General features: G+C 55.6%; 3 protein-coding genes across 3 annotated transcripts; all 3 read right to left on the bottom strand.

Annotated features, from left to right (window-relative positions):
- Nucleotides 1-11: 11 nt before the first annotated feature.
- On the bottom strand, nt 12-2,724 carry LOC119695775 (avidin-like). Its single transcript, XM_038124878.1, has 4 exons — nt 2,458-2,724; nt 1,718-1,928; nt 1,489-1,621; nt 12-1,055 (listed from the first exon to the last, which is right to left on the bottom strand). The coding sequence occupies exons 1-4, from the start codon at nt 2,527-2,529 to the stop codon at nt 1,022-1,024; spliced, it is 450 nt and encodes a 149-aa protein (XP_037980806.1). The 5' UTR covers nt 2,530-2,724; the 3' UTR covers nt 12-1,021.
- Nucleotides 2,725-4,354: 1,630 nt separating this feature from the next.
- On the bottom strand, nt 4,355-6,395 carry LOC119695781 (avidin-like). The gene is made up of 4 exons (XM_038124905.1): nt 5,970-6,395; nt 5,244-5,457; nt 4,713-4,833; nt 4,355-4,549 (listed from the first exon to the last, which is right to left on the bottom strand). Exons 1-4 carry the CDS (start codon nt 6,045-6,047, stop codon nt 4,450-4,452), a joined length of 513 nt encoding a protein of 170 aa, XP_037980833.1. The 5' UTR covers nt 6,048-6,395; the 3' UTR covers nt 4,355-4,449.
- Nucleotides 6,396-10,498: 4,103 nt separating this feature from the next.
- On the bottom strand, nt 10,499-12,814 carry LOC119695722 (avidin-like). The gene is made up of 5 exons (XM_038124731.1): nt 12,525-12,814; nt 11,544-11,636; nt 11,227-11,440; nt 10,770-10,890; nt 10,499-10,688 (listed from the first exon to the last, which is right to left on the bottom strand). The coding sequence occupies exons 1-5, from the start codon at nt 12,597-12,599 to the stop codon at nt 10,655-10,657; spliced, it is 537 nt and encodes a 178-aa protein (XP_037980659.1). The 5' UTR covers nt 12,600-12,814; the 3' UTR covers nt 10,499-10,654.
- Nucleotides 12,815-13,905: the final 1,091 nt, after the last annotated feature.

Here is a 13,905-nt window from a genome sequence, read left to right as displayed (position 1 = left end):
CATTGTATTTTTATCCACTAGCACCAGCTGCTGGATATTGGTGGAAACAGAAAAAACAAGCAGAAATCTGAAAACTGGTTTAAAAAGCAGCTGGAAATACAGTGATGGAGCCACTGCCTCCTTCCAGCTCTCACAGCTGGGCACCTCAGCCCTGGGCCTGCTGAACCCCCAGGGGTCGTCTTAGGAGCACTTTGGCAAAGTGTCTAAGGCAGAAGGCAGAGAGGTCGGTCTGTGATTCCTAAAAGAGTCCAGCCAGTGCCAGATGTGCCCTTCCCCTGTTCTCTTTCCTTGGCCATGTCTGGACGTCTTGGCTGGAGACACACCCCATGCATTACTCAGGGGACACAGCCGTGCCGGAGGGACTCTTGGAGCGGGCTATTTGGGAGCTTTCCCCAGGCCTGGGATGGGAGGGCAGCTAGCAGCCGGCCAGCGCTTCACATCCTCCGGGGCTGGGAACCCGAGGCTGACGGCTCTGCAAGAGTCGTTTGCGACGCCCCGTGCGTTCGGGCACGGAGAGCTTCCTGTGCTCGGCTCCCACGGGGAAGGCTCTGCGGTACTGGCCGAGGCAGCGCACTGTGGCCGTGCCTTATCCTTCTGTCTGGCCACAGCCCGGCTTGTCCCCCATCTCCAGAGACACCTGGCAGTGACCCCTAGGGACATGTTACCCAGAGCATAGCATCAGGTTTGCAGGCACAGTACTGCCTGCAGAGGGAGGGGAGCTGGGACAGTCGCCATCCCCAGGGACTCTGCCTTGTCTTTTTCAGCCTCAGTGCAGCATGAAACCTCCCTCTGGGAGGTTGGCTGCTGGGTGAGAAAAACCCCACAAATTTGAGGCAGGGCAGAAGACAGAGCCAAGCCCTGTACTCCCTCAGAAACCCTTTATTTTGCATCTGGTGAACTTGCCTAAGAAAGCGTGAACCTCTGGGCTGAGGTTGCACCTCAAGTGCAGCATCTCGGTGCGGGCAAAGTCCGCCTAGGCACACCTTGCAAACCTGAGCCTGCTGGATTTTCCCACTTGCTGTTATTTTATCCGTGTGAAGGTGCTGGTGCCAATCCTGCAGAAAACACCAAATCAGATGGGGTCATGCATGCTTTGGAGGGCAGAGGGGTTAGACCAGGGTTAGAGGGGTAGACTAGGGAGAGCATTGTGTGGCTGACTGAGGTACTACAGATTCCAACAGCCTATAGCAGAGGCTGTGCCAGGTGCTGGCATCTTTTCCTTCTCTTCCTGCTGTGGAGAGTGGAAAGAAGGCTCCAGAGAGGGCTCTCTGTGGCCAGAGCCCATCCAGGGATCCCCCACCCTGAAGCACATCTGGCATGCAGGGGTGGACCATGTTACACAGATGCTCCATAGCCCTTGCATATCACTGGTGACAAACCCATTCCACCCTCACGGTCCTCCCATGCTTCACCCTGTGGGATTTCTCCCTCCTCCAGCCTGAGTTGCAGAAGACCCTGGCAAAGCAGTGGCTGGGCCCTAGCACTCACCGGGTGGCTTTCCAGTCCTCTGCAGGACTGTCGGCTGCCTCTCGCAGGAGCCACAGGGCATGCAGGGTCTCCTCCCCGTTGGTGTCCACATAGCACTGGCCCAGGAAGACACTTGTCCGGGCAGTCTCTGAGTCTGGAAGGGTTTAAGGTGATGTGAGTCAGGTAGCGAGGCACAAGGTCACCCTGTGTCCTGCTGGCATCCCTGCCCGCAGGCTACCCTGTTGCCTACCTTGGAGTCTCCAGTTCACAGTGAAGGAGAAGGTGGGCTGTGGGACCAGCCCTGTATCTTGTTGAGACCCCTCCAGTGGTGACGTGAGGAGTTCTGAGTAGCCAGCAGCAGGTCCCGGCAGGTAAAAACCAGAGAATCTGTTGTCCTTGTCCAGGGTGGACACAACCATCCGGCAGCTGGTGTCACTCCGCCATGACCCAGAGAGAAGGCACTGCAAGGCCAGTGCTGTGGGTTGGAGGGAGGGAGGAAGGGGAGCATCCTGCTCCCACCCCTTCACCCTGGCTCTGCCCAGAAGTGTCTGCAGCAGTGAGTGGCGTGCCAAGGACCTGATGTGCCAATTAGCATCGCCACCTCAGTGTGAGCATCGTGCCTGAGCTGTAATCACATTCAGCTCAGCCACTGTCCAGGATGGTTTCACCCGCCCAAGGGAGAGTGAGACCCCCATGCTCAAGCAGCAGGTGCACTGTTTCCCCTACATTCTCGGGGGGAAAACAGGAGCTGTCTGGGACATGGCTTTGTTTGCCTGTCTCTGAATGATTTCCCACAGCAAGAAGTGTCCTTGCAGGAGCAGTCCCTTCCTCCCAACCTCATCACAGCTTCCCTCAGTGCTGCACAGTGCTGTTCCCTTCAGCTCCAGCAGCCCACCCCTGGCTCCCTGCTGAGCTACGATGCCCCAGCAGCAGACTTTGGGGTCTAGCAGGATATCAGCCCCACATCCCCACTGTCATCTGTCCCCATACCTTCCTCTCCACAGGAGCAACACACACTGCCAGGGCAAGGGCGAGGACCAGGGCAAAAGCACTTCTGCCCATGGCTGCAAGGCTTCTAAGAGTTCCTCCTGCCCCTGGAGCTCAGCACTCTTTATAGGGCTGTAACTGGAGCCCCACCAGCCCCAGGATGGCAGCTGTGAGATGAATGCCTTGATGTCAGGGTGCCCGGGACAGGCGAGGGAGGTGAGCAGGTCTGCATGACCTGGTCAGGGCTGAAGGAATGCAGGAATAAGCACGGCTGGGTGGAGGGGTGGGGACACAGGTTTTTTATAAGGCCCTATAGTAGCCTGGAAAGCATCAATACCTTCTTTGGGAATCTGACTCCCATGCACAAAGGCTGGAAACTACCACCTATTTCAACATTTACCCCCTCCCTGGTTTGCTGCTGCCACTGCCTGACGAGGATGCTGCAGCACTGCACAGAAGGGAAAGTTTACTCATTTTAGAAGTGGTAACATTTCTCCAGCCTCTTCTGGATGTTGGCTGCTGATTTTAATGCTTTTGCTTTTACTTTGGTGAGAGTTAGAGGAAGAAGTAACCGCAGCAGCGTTACTGAGGTCCCAGCAAGTGTGTTTGCTAAACACACAGAGTGTGATAACCAGCATTGTATTCACACTTCTTCCTTGTATTGGCTGCTCTAAAGGACCTTTGATGTGAAAACTGCAGTGTGCACTGTCCCTGTCTTCCTGAGCCATGCCTTTGCTGTGATGCCTGGAGAAGGCATATTGCTGTGGCAGCTGAAAATTCAGGTGTGACTCAGCTGAATCAACACCTGCTTTGTTCAAGACAACAGTGTTTGGGGCAGGGCATGGCAACAGAGCTGCAGTGTGCAAACTGGGGGTGGGGGAGTGGCCCTTTGGGGTGGCACCTCTCATTGCCCACTGCTAGCCCTGGCACATCCTGGCACCCTGTCCTCAGCACATCTCTCATCTAGGTAACCTCAAAAGCTGGGCTGAGTGAAAACCACCACTCTCCTAACACAACCCTCGTCCTTTTTGTCTTTTTCAATCCCAAACTCATGGCCTATCACAGGTACTCAGAGAGATTCCCCCTGGGAATTCTTCTGCTGTTGTCCTGGATGCCACACTCTGTTCTTTTGGCCTGACACCAGCTCCTGCCTTTCTGTGATGTTTGGCAGGGACAAGCCACCTTGTTAGAGATGCCAGGTAGTGCCAGGTTTCCCTGCACTTCATGGCACCATGCTGCAGCTTTGCTAGAGCTGGGCCAGGCTTAATGGACTGTGCAGCCACGATGCTGTCATCCCTGGAGCTGGGGTATTTTCATAACACTTCTGCAAGAGCCTTTCTCTTCACCCACGGACCTGCCAAAAGCTTTGTGTCAAAAGAGCTGAGTAAGTTTGGCCGGTGTCCACCGAGGCAAATAGACAAGCACTGCTAAAATGCAATGATAGAGGAGGGGGAAATCCCTGAGTGTAACCCAGGGGGATGGGGTGGGATGGGATGGGACAGGGTCTTTAACTTGTGCACATTTTACTTGAGGTGCCCTACAGCACAAAATTAATCAGCATCTCAAATCTACTGATGATGCTGCCTTCATTGCCCAATCCAACAGAGCACGGATTCCCAGTACTGGAAAGGGTCTGGTGGGAATGGATATGAAGGCACTGCAAGGGAGTGAGCTGAATTCAGGATGCTGCTGCTAGCCCTGCCACCATCAGGCAGGTGGGGAATGATGACACGGGGTGGAAGTTTGGGTTTGGATGACATGGGAAATGAGCCCAGGGAACCGGGTGGGTGGGATCAGGGAGTGATGCAGATGTCCCTGCAGAAGGGCAGTGGTGAGACCTCACCTCAGCAGGGGGATCTTTGGGGACAGAAGGTGTAGCAAGGGCAGACTCTAAGAAAAGGCAACAACAGCCGATGATTTTAAAGTTTTATTCTCAACTGGGAGGCAGGTTTTTCTTGCTTTGTTGGGGGGTTAGGCAGCAGCCAGACCATCCCATCATGGGCCTGGTGAAGACACAGCCTCACAGGGAGGGGACAAGTTCGGCAGGATCTTTCCTTTTGTGGTGCGTTTGCGTGTGAAGACATTTCTGCCCACCCTGTGAGAAGTTGAGAGTTCCTGCAGGATGACCCACAGACACTGCCCACTCAGAGCTGCCAGTGCTCACAGCAGTGATGGGGTGTCCCTGAATTCCCCCAAAGTTTCCTCAAGTGAGGGAGGACCCCTCTGTGGGATTAGTGTCACCCATATCCCCCCACTACCTCGTGGCTTTCCAGTCCTCCTCAAGGGACCCGACAGCTTCACGCAGCAGCCACATGGTGCTCAGCATCTCCTTTCCACCTGCATCCACAAAGCATTGTCCCACGAAGGTGGTGGTGGCATCTGGGAGGAAGCACTTACTGGGAGATCCGTGGGGAAACTGACTTCTTCCCCTCCCCCACTGTCCTCCCATACACAGCTGTGTTCCTGCTCCAATGGCCACACCAAACCCATTCTGGGGGGGTCCTGCCCTTCCCTGTGGCTTCCTCAGATAAGGCAGGATTTGTAGCACCGCATCCCAGTTGTGCTAACAGGGTCTGGACCCACCGTGGATGCCCCAAGGATGCTGGGTGAGGGGAGGCTCCCCTGCTCAAGCCCAGCATTGCCCCTTAGCACCATGCTGTGCAGGTGTTGCTGCTTAGCTGCACCAAAGCATCACCCAGCTGAATTCCTGGTGAAAGAAAATTCCTGCTGGCTGCATGTGTGGCTTCCATTGACACTGCTGTGCCATCCCCAGGTGTTCCAGCACTTACTGGAGAACTTGTCCCAGCGCACAGTGAAGGCAAAGGTGGGCCAGCCCTCCTCTCCAAGCTGCTGCTGGGCACCCCTCAGCGGCGAGACTTGGGCACAGCCCCCGAAAAGGGTGACTCGCGTGAGGTATTGTCCCTGGAAGTCCCCGTTGTCCCTCAGCACCGAAATCTCCATCAGTGAGTCCTGGTCATTCCTCCACAGTCCGCTGAGCTGGCACTGAAGGAATACAGTCATGTACTCTCTGTGCCCCTGCACGCAGAGGGACCCCATCCCTGCTGCTGCCCCACACCAGGGGAGCCACAAGCCCTGCTGTGAGTGCAGCGGCAGGGCATTGGCTGTCCCTAATCCTGCTTTGGGGAAATGCTGCCCCAGGGTGCTGCTGAGAGGATGGCGGAGCAGGGCCAGAATATCCCAGCCCTGCAGCGTGCAGGGTACACCCAGACACAGACCCAGACCCAGACATCGAGGAGATGCCACATGCATGGTGCTCCCAGACACGAACTCCAAGGGAAAAAATGCCCTGTGCATGGTTCCCTCGTAGGAACAAATCGTTCTGGAAGTGGTACCAGGTGGCTGAGGGGATCCAGGGATACCTTGCCCTCTGCCTGGACTCGGTTCTTGCAAAGCTTGTCTAAGCCTAAAATGGCATTTGATGGAGAACTCCTGGCTGCTCACACTGCATCCCATTGCCATGTGTGCCACGCTCCCATTGTCACCCACCCCTGTACCTTCCTCTCTGCAGGAGCAACGCTCTCTGCCAGCGCCACGGCGAGGGAGAGGACCAGGATGAGAGCGCCGCCCCTCATGGTTGCGGGGCTGCGAAATACCCGGCCCAGCTCCCTCTCTGCTGCATCCCAAGCCCCTTTATAGAGCTGTAACCGGAGCCATGACGGCTGGCAGCTGCGGCTTGAGTGTCCTGATGTCAGCGTGCCCAGGCCGGGTGAGGTGAGCAGGTCTGCCTGACCTGGGCAGCGCCGGAGGAACGCGGGGATGAGCACGGCTGTGCAGGAAGGTGGGGATGCAGGGGTGATTTACACATCCACTGTCCAAGAGGCTCCGCCATCCCCGTTCCTTGCTCATTGCCGGCCTGACACTGTCCCACTGCCAGCGACACAGTGCTGCCACCTAAACACAGGCAGGAGCAAGAGCAGTGCGGCCAGCTGCGCCCTGCTGCTCTGGCTGCGGACGGGAATGCCCGCAGGGGCTCGTCCCTGTCACCGTCCCCTCCTGCATTGTGTCTCCTGCTCTTTCTAAACTGTTTTTCCTCCTGGCAGTGCTGGGCTTTCCTCGGGTTTGGGACCGAAGACTGTCACTGCAGCAGGAACTCTTGAATCAACCATTCTTGCAAGCGCAGAAGGGCTTCCCTGGAAGATATGTAGATGTTAAAATTCGATTATTCCTATGGGAGGGTGTGTTCTGTGCCCGGTGCCTCCCTAGACACCGTGGGAGGCATTGCCATATGCATGATGCTCTGGGGCTGAGCAGGGCCATGACCCTTCCCAAGGAGTTCCTGATGGTTCAAGACTGTAATGGGTGTGCTCAGACTGCCTAGCATTTGCACAGGGACACGGCACAGACACATCACCTAATTTACCTCTCTAATCAGGTAGGCATGTCACTCTCAACAAAGCAGGGGAAGATAGAAGTGGCATCTGGCTGTGTCCAGATCACGAGCTGCCTCTCTGGCCCCTGCCCAAGCACAAGGAGTGAGATCTGCTTTGACAATCCTTCTCATCTTTCCTGGGTCTGAAGACAAGGAAGCCCATTCTCCTCTTCCTCAGGGAGCAGGATCCTATGTTCAAATTGCACTTTGCTTTTAATAAAAAAAATCATAGGGCTGTATTTAACTCGCATGCTGGGGACTTGCTGCAAAAGCCCTTAGAGTCTTGACACCACTCTGCCTTGCTTGCTGCCCAGCTGGCTCCGAGCACCCAGGACTTGGCACTCCCCTGTGGGCTCCATGCAACACCCACGGGGCAGCCCCAGTCCAGAGCAGGGATGGACGAGCACCGTGCAGCCCACCCACTAGCTTGGCAGTCATTCTTGAGCAGGCCAGCCTCATCTTGTATGATCCATGTGGTCCTTCAGTATTTCCTTTCTCTCTTCATCTGTGAGGCTTTGGCCCATGGAGGCAGTGATGGAGTCTGCAGTCTGTGAAGGGATGGGATGGGATGGGATGGGATGGGATGGGATGGGATGGGATGGGATGGGATGGGATGGGATGGGATGGGATGGGATGGGATGGGATGGGATGGGATGGGATGGGGCTGTGCCTCTTAGGCACCCAATTTATCAGTGGGAAAGGCTGTTTTTGGGTGGGTGACGTTTCCCTCCTCAGCCTCCTGTCCTTCTGGGACCTTGAACAGGCATGGACATGCAGGGTGCGGTGGCATGAGCCCAGCTGAGCTGGATATCACAGGAAGGGCAGGGATACTCCAAGGACATCTCAGCGGACACTAGAGGAGCTCTGAGAATACAAGAGGGAGGCTGGGAAAGGAGAAGCTCCTGAAAAACTCCAGCTGACAGCTGAAGGTGGGCTGGCTCTTCTGGTTCATCGAGTGTGTCACCTGCAGCGGTGACAACCAGACCTCATTCGTGGTGTGTGGCAGCAGCCTGTAAGTTGCCTTTTTTGTTCACAGCCAAGATGGTTACACTGGAGCCAGGTCAGTGACCCACTGCGTGGTCAGGGTGCAGTGCAGTGGACTCAGCACTGGTGCCACAGCGCGGCCTGGGTGAGGCAGGGTGGCAGGAGTGAATAACCCTCTGAGCCATGTAGGGCAAGCTGGGCAAGCTGCAGGTTCCTCATCCACACAAGGGGTGATACTGACAAATTGGATGAGCTCATCTGTAGGATGGGAAGGCAAAACACATCTGGGAAGGTGCCCTGGTTCCAAACCAGACCCAGGAAAGGCTGAAAACATAACTAAGAAGCTCCTCCAGTCTCTCAAGAATGGCAGTCCATGGTTGGCAAGGCTACAGCTGGAACAGGGTATGGAGAGAGGCAGAAGAGCAGAGAACAATGTGTGGTCCTGACCAGAGGACCCCGTAGAAGTGGTGGAGGGGATGGGAGCTATGTGTCTCCACTCATCAGTGAAGTTATGGCTTGAAAATTAAATTTACTCTTTTGTCATCACTGCAGAGTGGAGGGTACCAGGTTTTGGTACACCCAAACCCACCAACCATGCAGTCCCTTGAGTGACCTGGGAATTCCCTGCCTCCATCTGCTTAGACGGGTCACCAGCTGCACTGGGAGATGTTTGGCACCAAGATGTTCAGCGTTGAGACATTTGTAAACGGCCGACAGGAGCAGTCCCCGCAGAAACGGTTGCGCAGGACAGTTTCCCACATGTGGTTAAGACATGTAAGTGCTGGAGGACCCCTGCAGTTGAAGCTCCTTCTCCATTCTAACAGTGACTTCAGTGCTTGGAGGGATTTGATCCTTACGCAAGCATCACCCCATGCCAAGATCCTAATAAGTTCATTTTTTGGAGGCTTTTTTAACTGATATACTATGTGTGTGAACAGCTGTGCCACACAGACGTGCCCATGTGATTTCAGGTGCCTCCTGCCTCCACCAGCTCCCCCCACCCCTGGAGCCATTCACAATGTGTGAATGACCCTGATCAAGGCTTGTCATGCAGCAGACACAGCAGTCTTTCCTGCAGTGGGGCTGAAGGCCAAGCCCTGCTCACATGTGCCTTGCTGATGCGGCCATGCTAGAAGGAAACAAATGGTACTGGGTTTGCACACCAGCACCATGAGCAGGTTTGCAGCTAAATAAAACTCAGAGCTGAGGGATGCCGAATGTCCATGGAGAAACATCCCCATCCTTAACCACTCCCAGACACCTGCAGTCACCCCCGGGTCCAGTCTCCTGTCACCCCAAACCTGAGGTGTGCCAGGGATGCACTGCAGCCAGGCTGGGTGCCCTGGTGTAGGGACTGGCCTTGGAAATAGCTCTGCCAGCTCATGCCTGCCATGTTCCTCATCAACGCTGTGGCTGCCTGCTGGGGTTTGCAGGATGCTCCAACTGTGGTCAGCAGTGCTGCCTTGCTGAAGCACTCTGGGAATGCTGCACAGCCTCAGGAGAGCCCTGCCTTGGGGAAATGCTGGCATGAAGGCAATAATGAGGTCAGGAGGATGCATGCTGTGAGGCTGGGGGCACCTCACTCCTGAGCTGGTCATGCGGCAGGTGAGAGCAGAGTCCTGTGGTCCCTCTGCCTCTCCCAGTTCTCAGACTCCTTTAAAAGCACATAAAAAACTGTGCAGGTACATAAATGCATAGCAGAGGGTTGGTGTAAAGACATTCTGGTCAGAAATGCTGTAAGAGAACTGAAAAGCCTGGAGAAATGCCAGCAAGGCACAGAGAAGGGAACAGCAGCACTGCTCTGGAAGCAGAAGATGAGTCCCAGGGAAAAAGATGTGAGAAGCAAACCACATGCGAGTTTGCAATAAGGCAGGCGAAAACACAGAGCAGGAAAACTTGCTAAAGCCATGGGTGCTGTTGGCAAAGCTCTTCCACCCACAGCATTTGTGGCAGAAAAGCCAAGGGAGCAGAGGGGGGTGGCAGCCCCAGCAGCTCAGTCCTACTTTTAAGTTCATCAAATCCCAGGCAGTATGCCAGCTCAGGGCATGCAGCACTGTCCTGGGTTATTTTGAGAATCAGAGACACAAGGACTAAGTTTCAGATTCAGACCCAGAGCTGATTTCCTGGAAATAATTTTCTTTGGCTTAGAGGGGTGCCTAAGGCAGCACAGGCGCTTCCTGTTTTGGTCAGTCAATGTAGTCCATTGGGCAGAGATTTGAGAGGCTGTATTTACTGGTCATTAGCTTTTCAGAAAATCACATTTCCCAGAAAGAGTTTTAGGCTGGGTGTACTGCAGTTACTGGCCCTGTGTGGCTGGTACAGAGCAGCCCTTGGCACTTTTCAGGAGTGTGGACGCAGCCAAGGCCCTTCGCCTGCCTTCTCAAGGGCCATGTCAGAGCCAGGGGCCTCCCAGCCAGGCTTTTGGGATGCAGAAGAGCTCCCCAGCTTACCCTCCCATCGCACTCACCAGGCTTTCAGCAGGAAAGGGTGAGTACTGGTCACAGTTGCTGTCAGAGGGTTACTTTGGGGATGCACCATCCTCTTTGGACTGGAAAAAGGGATTTCTTGGGGCCAGTCTCTTCCCAGAACAAGGGAATGAGAATTTCATCCCACACCCACCCTCCACCATGTTTTAGCCCAGCTTTTCCAGGCCATATCCACGGACTGCACAAGGTTGTGTTTAAATATCTTTAATTTTTTTTTGGTGTGTTTTTTGAGACATCTTTCTCCAGAGCTGGAAACAGCAGGGCATGCTGGTACACACTGATCCTGCTGAGAGGACTCCTGTCTCCCAAATGTGGCCAGGATCAGAGGCTTCTCCCTCTTTCAGCCCATTCGAGTGAAGGTGTTGCGGCCAGTCCTGTGGGGAAGCAGTCACCCACTGGTGCCCAGCCAGCTGCAGGGTAGGGATCCCAGATGGACTGGGGGTACCTTGGCTCACCTGGTGGCTTTCCAGTCATCGGGCTCCGAGTCGACTTTCTCCCGCAGCAGCCAAGAAGTGTGCAGGACTTCCTTCCCATCATCCCCATTGAAGCACTGGCCCACAAAGACAGCTGTGGAGTCTAAAGCAGGGGCGGCTGTTAGCATCCCAACAGGACCCCAGCTGATTTTGGAGCTTCACAAGCATCAGTGAGTTTAGTGCCCATGGAGCCCGATATTTGCAGGGAAATGGTGTGTGGCAGGGTGTTGCCAAAGCAACCCTTAGTGCTGCCTCACCCAAACCTTATTTTGGAAGGTGTACTGCTGTCTGCAGACACCATCCAGTGTGAGGAGACATCAGGGAAGGAGAGACAGGGGACAGCAGAGAGAACAGAGGAATTGGGATGAGCACTGTGACCTGCCTGAGCTCCCCTCTCCTTCCCACCACTCCATCCAACATCCATCAGGCAACTACAGACCTGAGAACTTCTTCCAGTTGACAGTGAAGCCAAAGGTGCACTGTCCATCCTCATCCAGGTGCTGGGAGCCAGTCAGTGGGGAAGGCTGGATGGGTTTCTTGGTGCTTGACACAGAGGTGTGGTACTCGCCAGAGAAGGTTCCATCCTTGCCAACCTCGAACACTTGCATCTTGGAGCCCAGATCATTCTCCCACCATCCAGTCAGGTTGCACGGCTGGGGACAAGCAGAAGTGTCCCTGGGGGCTGCCTGTACACAGCCCTTACAGGCTGAGCCCCCTGCCCACAACCTCCAATGCTCATGGGGTGCTGGCACTCACCTTGATATGCCTTCTGCTCTTCCCCATGGTTGCATTTTCCTCTTTCTTGCTGGCCTTTTTCTCCCCAGGGTGCTCAGCTCCCTGGCAGAGGAGCTTGGAAAAGAACACAAACGCAGGTCAGGCTGTGGATGGTGGCACAGCAGAGTGTGTCTGGAGTCCTGAGAGTGCTCGAGCATTCATTTTTAAAATGCTTGGTTCATAAAGTTGCTGCTATCTCAGCTACATAAGAGGGCCAAAAGCTGGGGTAAGCCAAGCAAAGCGGAGAGGTGAAGAGGAAAAGTAAAAGGTGGGAGCCCTGGACATGCAGGAACATGGGTGGGACCCATGCTGTAGCCCTGGCAGGTGAGCTGTGTGAGTCTAGGGCACATCTCCCCATGTTTGTGGGTACCTGTGCTGTGCTCAGCACACGTGTAGCACGACAGGGAAGCTCAGTGGGATGGGCATAGCCCTCAGGTCCACCGTGGGCTCCATCTCAGCCAGAGCCCTGCACATCCCACCTGCAGTTCTAAGCGCTGCCTGTTATTGCTGCCCTGCACTGTCCAAGACAGGGGCAAGTCACCCCCTGGGGCAGGGTCCCCACGCTTCCCCTGCCCCAATTGCCCTCCAAGTCCCTGGGAGGGAAGTGGGGGATGTCCACATCCATGGCTCCTGCAACAGGGAAGGAATCTCCATGCACATCCCTCCCGGGCACACGGACTGTCCCGGAGCATCGCTTCCCTCATCTCCCTCGGCAGGATTTCCCGTTTGGGTACCCGCTGGAGCAGGGGATTCTCCTGTTGCCGAGGATTCCCCCCGCAGACGGGTCTTCCACGCGTGTCCCATCCCTAACAAGCGCTGCAGCTCCCATATCATGTTCCCCCTCTCCGGCAGGTCTCCCATTCGTGTCCCTCCCCGAACACCGGGATCCCCAGGCGTGCTCCCCCCACCCAGACTTGTCCGGAGCCGAGTTTCCCATGCGTGCCTCCCAGCAGGAGCTCCCACCTGGAAGCCTACCGCAGCCGCGGCCACGGACACCCCTGCAGGCAGGGCGAGAGCGGAGAGGACGCGGTGGCTCATCGGGATGCAGCTCGGGATGCAGCGGCGGCGAGGAACCGCGCCGTGCTAGTGACTCACAGACTTATACTCGGCTCTGCCACTGTTTTCCGGGAAAGCCCCGGCTGATACCTGAGGGAGGGACTGATACTGGCACAAGGAAGGGGAAGGAGACAGGGAGGGAAAGAGGTGTGGGGACAAGGACAGGGGCAAGAACGGGGATGGGCACAGGGCTGGGGATGAAGACAGGAAGGAGTTGTGGAGGGGTGGGAACGGGAACTGGGGTGGGGACGGGGGCAAGGATGAGGGATGGGGGATGTGCACATGGATGGGGACGGGAACAGGGGCAGGGATGGGAATGGAAGCAAGGGTGGGAGGGGTGGGGACGGGGGCAAGGATGAGGGATTAGAGGCAGGGATGGAGATAGGGATGCGGACTGGAACAGGGATGGACACAGGAATGGTATGGGCAGAAGAGGATGCAGGAGGGGTTGTGTGGGGCTGCCTACTGACATCACCCAGCCTGGGGGTCTTTAGCCTCACGTTTACTGGTTGAGGGCTGGGTCTAAGTTTCTATCCTGCCCTGCTGGAGCTCCTGTGTCCCAAAGCACCCTCTGGTCACCGCAGGGGATGGACAGAAGGACAGAGAGTCATGCGGACTGGGCAAGGCATGTGTGCAGGGACAGCAGGTGATCTGCAGCGGGGTCCGGGGAACCGGGAGATGAATGAAGCAAACTGACCCCAAGAGCAATAGGAAAACCTCTGAGCAGGGCATTGCAAGCTGGAGGTGAGCAGTCCTGATTGCATGTACCAGGCGAGATAAAAAGGCAAATGAAATGCCAATAAAAGGGCAGGATCACACCAAGGTCAGGAACAGGATGTGGGATAGTTGGGACAGCTGATTAGCACAGATTGTGATATAAAAGGAGTGGCGCCCCCAGTGCTGATTTCTCGTAAAGCTCTACAGTTTTGCTTTCAGTTTTCTTATTAAGCTAGAACAATCATTCTCTGTCCCACTGGCTGCCTTCTTAGGAGGAACCAGGAGCCAGGGAATTTGCAGTTGTGAGGGTAATGAAATGACAGAAATTAAATTAAATCCTGTGTCCTGGGCCAACATGGTTGTCAGTGGCCTCATGCCCCACTGTGCAGGGCTCTCAGCCTCATCCCCCACTGGCATTGGTGTCCAAAGGCTTTAGTTTCACACAGCACTCAGAGAAGTCTTTGGGTGCTTATGGTGCTGGTGACAGCCACAGTGGGCGTTTGGGGATAGGAAGCAGGAGAACGACCCCAGCACAACCAGCACAGCGCCAAGGATCTGTGGGGATGAGCTG

This window comes from Motacilla alba, chromosome Z, assembly GCF_015832195.1.
Source record: "Motacilla alba alba isolate MOTALB_02 chromosome Z, Motacilla_alba_V1.0_pri, whole genome shotgun sequence".
NCBI lineage: Eukaryota > Metazoa > Chordata > Aves > Passeriformes > Motacillidae > Motacilla > Motacilla alba.
The sequence above is the reverse complement of the archived record's forward strand: the minus strand, read 5'-3'. Positions and strand labels throughout refer to the sequence as shown.